Genomic DNA, 4,853 nt, shown 5'->3' with positions numbered 1-4,853 from the left:
CGCCTCCCCAAATTAGGCCTTCTCCACAGATGAAGGCCGCCTTCTTTAGGAAGTTGTCGCTGCCGATCTTGTTCGTTTTCCTGTTTCTAACGCGAAGCTGGCAGCCCACTCCACGTGTGAGGAGCAGCAGCAGCAGCCAGCAGCCAGCTAGCAGCAGTCTTAGCCTTGGGCATGATGCAGGAGCATGCATCAGTTTCTTGACAGCTCCAGTAATACATATGTACATGTGCAAACCCATCTTCATGTACCCGAAATATCCATGTATCTCTTTCACTGTACAGCGCTTGATAACACAGACAAGGACAAGGTATCGCAGGCTCGGACTGGCAGCATTACCCTGCACGAGCCCAGACGCTACTTCAACTCTACTGTCATACGTAGGATGAAGATGCTGCACGGTGGCATCCATCCTCCGGCGAAACCAACCGATTGTTGGAAGTTGTGACCTGGTATTCCTCGAGCTGTCCAATTCTTCCGTCAACCACCAGCCACTAACAGCCTTGGGGGCCTGGAGCCAGTCTGCTAGTGGGGGATGCAGTCACTGACCGCCCCCAATCGCCGCCGTCTTCTGCCAGCACTAGCGGTTTCAAAAAGTGCGCGAGCTTTGACAAGACGAAAACAACAACAGCATCAACAATGCTTGCAATGGAACCGTCGACAACGGCTTCGATACGTCCAATCCACGTCAATTGCGACCTCCCTTCCTCCTTCATCAAATCGATCTTGATTCCCAATACCACCTGATCGAGCTCCTTCATACCTCGCCGATTCGGTTGCATGCCAAAATCGGCGGGACGGCATTCTCCCGCTCCCATCATCTCCGTCGCCTGTTTCACTAGGCCCATAGTGACCCCGTCATCCGTCGTCCCTACTACCTAGCCTAGCGGCCCTGCGTTGACTGCACATCAAGTCGTCTTTCTTGTCTTCCAGGGACTGGAACGTCAGATCCTCAGCCTGCAAATTGAGCCTCTTTGTCCCCCCATATGTACACTCGACTTATCGGAGTTTTATTTCCAAGTTCAACAAGAGTGTTGTGTCGCATATGCTGTAGCTGCGGATTCCCGTTTGACACATTACACAGCATGTCTGGGGCCAATCCGGCTCCCCCATTGCTACAAGTTATTAATCAATTAAGCGACCATTTCGACACAGTTCTTGCTACACCTGCAAAGTATATTTTTCCTGCCGTGCACGATTGATGGCAAGTGATTTTATGCTGGTAGGCCTGTTGGGTGAATTCAGCTGCATTGACTTGATCATATCATAACTGGCAATAATAACATTGTTTACTTGGAGTCACAAGCCGCAATACTCTGCGAGCCCGTGTCTTACTGGCAAGCAGCAAGGCATTGTCGGCGGAAGATAACGCTGCATGTAAGACAATGCTTTCATGACGATCGTATATCAGCCTTATTATGGTCAAAGCGGGAGAAGCTGTCAATCGCGCTGCGATATGCGAGTCACCCGCTCTCGCTTGCGGTTTCGTTTGGTCTCGTCTCTCCCCTTCCTCACGTCGTCCCTGGTAAAGAGGGGGGAATGGAACCAGCCCAGGCCGTGTTTCACAACCTTGATTGCTGTCAGACCCCCTCCTTGTTTGCTTGTCGATGCAGTACGTGTAGAACAGAACATGAAGTTGGAGATCATGTTCACGCGGCAAAGCCTAGAAAGCTCCGGTACTAGGGGCGCGTGGGTAGTCGCGAAACCAAGCCGTGTTGCTTTTTCATGCCGAAGACGCGCACCTCAATTCGGACCGTAGCCAGCCGCGACATCCAGCATCCGCTGCGAAACCCGACTCGGAGGTTTCGCGCGTCTCCCCGGCTTCCTGCTCCATGTGGCGGCGCTATGACAGCTTTCTTCGACTTTGATACCCGGAACTACAGCTCCCTTCGCCGTGAGGTGTATGCTGCAGATCTGCGTATCGAAAAGAGCTGGCTATTCTGATGCAATCACCTACCCGTTCCATTTGCCAATGCCGGGCCAGTGTTTAATTGCCGTCTTATTCATTTCCAGGCTCAGTGCCATTGGTAAGATGCAAGCAGACAATCGACGGGGAATCGGCTCGTACCCCGCGAATCCAGGAGCTCTCGTCATTCTGGTCGAGGGCTATAATGGTGATATGTTATGATCAATATTTGTCGCACCATCTCAGAGGACGCACTGAAAAGCCCAATCATTATGATTGCATTGCGCTTTCGTGCCAGCCGAATGGCAACCTGGCAACATCCGCGATTCCCAAACCAAGGAAATGGACAACTCTTTTCCGCATCGTCAGTTCAGTTCCCTCCCTCGGCTAAACCAGGTTGGCGTCCAGACCTACTTTCGAACGATATGGCGTCTGTTATAGGCGCACCCGCTATTCCGTACTGCGCCTCTCAACTGACTGGATTCCGTCTTCATCCCGGGATTGCACTGTCCCCATATTGCGGCACCCTGTCATCGTGTCGAGGCGAGTGCCGCGCTGCAACAGAAATCCTTCGGGAGACGTTCCTACGTGATCTGCCCATTCATTCACCGCCCTTGTCAATTGAGGGGTGCTAATCATGAAATGACATGAAATGCGGTGTCTGATGTACTCTGCTATGTCGCCAATCGAGCTGCAATCTGCAGCCTTCGTATCTTAGTGAAGCGAGCACACATCACGTCAGTCACTCTGGTGCTAACAGCTGTAGACGTGGTCATTAACTAGGACTGTAGAGTAAACCATTCGTGTTCGAGCTCTTCCCACGGATGTCTGTTACCGAATTACCAGAGACATCATAGAGACTCTTTCCTCTTCAGGATGCACTTACGCTCGAGATCGATAGTTGCTACTTTCCTCGAGGAACTAAAGACTACGACTCAGACTACACCACGTTTACCAGCTAGAGTATTCTGAATCTCGGCACAAAGCAAAATGATACGATCTTGACCCAGTTGCACGTCAAGATTGGAGCCTGCTAAGACATAGACAAAGAAAGATGATGCTGAGACTATCGACTTTCCTTCGGAGCGACCACCTGCAAATACGTATGTAGCACAGATCTGAAGGTGGAATGAAGAAAGCCTGTCCACCCGCTCTGGCTCGGCTTTCGAGATCAATCAGTGTCAGTACTCCACCGCCAAAGGCGTAGGTGGAAGGAAAACACGCGGTGGAGGTTGCATCGAGGAGGTAGCATCCGAAAGGATCGAACGCCTGTTCAATAGCGACTGTTCAATAGCCAACTTTCAAATATGACATCGGCATAATGCTGATTCCTTTCTTGGGGCATGGTGCCAACTATACCCGTCTCTCTCAGTGTTATAGGGTTGCAACGCTTCTTTCCTCATGCCAAATGGCCGGCCACGGTCATCTATCGTGCCATATTTCTCCTCTAATTTCCTTTATTGGGAGTCGACATCGTGGAGCTCACTTGGCTGTAGATCGATCGACGTAGGGTTCGGTTCCTTATCGTGACTGCATTCTGACTGTGTGGGAACACATGTGGACGCGTGTGTCGTTGTCGCTAGCCAACTTTCATTTCCATCGACTCTGTTACCCTTCGAAGCTCGATTAGATAGCCCGGGCGCCCAAAGCCTTAAGGAAAGAACAACCTTTTTGTTTGTTCCGACCCTATTCCAAGTCGGAAGTTCACGTCGGAAGCATCGTGGTCGGTCGGTCGCTTTGTGCGACAGTCTGTCAGCTTTAAATTTCGCTTTCTTTAGGTGTCGATCGAGTTTGCAGTAGACGGGTCTTTGGTCGTTGTCGTCGAGTCGCTTTCGGGGCGTGCGCAGTTCACCAGAGGCTAGACACCGTAACTGATTACTGGCGGGAGGTTCTCAGGCGCTTGAGACGATGAGAACAACTAGAATCACTGCGGACACGCGGAAAAGCGTGGGGAGGGGAACCTGCTGTTTTTAATGAATTTGCGTGAGAATCAGCTTACTCATGAACCATCTGCTTCCCATCGACAGCTCTATGCGGTGGCCATAAGCAGAATACATTGACACCACTCTAATGAGACCCGAGACTACTGCAGTCTTTACCAGTCGTTCTTCTTGCCTGGCTACTGTCATCTGACCCCCGATGGTTGCTCGATCTCGGATCGCTCATGCTATCGCGACCCCCGAAGGCTATCGAACCCCCTTTTCCCTTTTCCGCGACCCTCTGCCGCCGGGCGGCCGTCTCGCTCTCCTGAACCTAATGAGCGCAGCGATTGGGGTGGCTGCTGATCTGCGCCGCGTAACACTACCAAACACAAATATTGCCTGGAAGAATGCAGGGCGGCTTCACACAGTCCAGTGGTTCGTCTGGCTGGTCGGACCCAAGCTGTGCCGAAGTTTGGTTGAGCCGTTTTAGCCCGGCCAGGTCTGTCTCAGTCCTGAGCCAACGATAGACCGCAAAGCACGATTGCCAAGCTCTTTGCATTGCATGTACACGTAGCGGCGTCTCGTATACGATTGAGCGGCAATACACGAGTACCTTTAGGGGCAGTAGTACCTCTGGCAGTTTCCGAACATTTGCACTGTGCACGCTATTCTGACGATTTATTGAATAATCTGTCTCTTTATTTCCGAATGGCACGCCGGGAAAGGAGAGAGAAATACCTAAGCATAGGGGAAATGGCACTTGCGGGCTATCGAGACACCAGAGCCGTGGCTCAGCAGCATTCTGCCCCAACAACGTGGAGCGACCAGCATTCCGCAGATATGATCTCCGAAACTATAAGAGAACAATGGCGCGCGTCTCCGCTGTTTCGTTTCTTCGTTGCCATATCGTAGAAACTAGAAAGCTACCACATAGAGGTCAGGAGTGGATCGAATCGGCCGGTGTTGTTCTGCGTGCTTCATTGGGTAGACAGACGCCGCAATCCAGTCTTGTTGGCGGAGGACAAGGA

General features: G+C 51.6%; 1 protein-coding gene across 1 annotated transcript; it reads right to left on the bottom strand.

Moving 5' to 3' along the window:
• Positions 1-491: 491 nt before the first annotated feature.
• PG998_013565 (uncharacterized protein) lies at positions 492-845 on the bottom strand (the record flags this gene model as incomplete). The annotated part of the gene is made up of 1 exon (XM_066880381.1): positions 492-845. One exon carries the CDS (start codon positions 843-845, stop codon positions 492-494), a length of 354 nt encoding a protein of 117 aa, XP_066724520.1.
• Between the last annotated feature and the right edge of the window lie 4,008 nt (positions 846-4,853).

Source organism: Apiospora kogelbergensis (genome assembly GCF_038363985.1).
Source record: "Apiospora kogelbergensis strain CBS 113332 chromosome Unknown utg000009l_segment0_segment0, whole genome shotgun sequence".
Classification (NCBI taxonomy): domain Eukaryota; kingdom Fungi; phylum Ascomycota; class Sordariomycetes; order Amphisphaeriales; family Apiosporaceae; genus Apiospora; species Apiospora kogelbergensis.
Note: the sequence above shows the minus strand (reverse complement) of the source record. Positions and strands in the feature narration are given on the sequence as shown.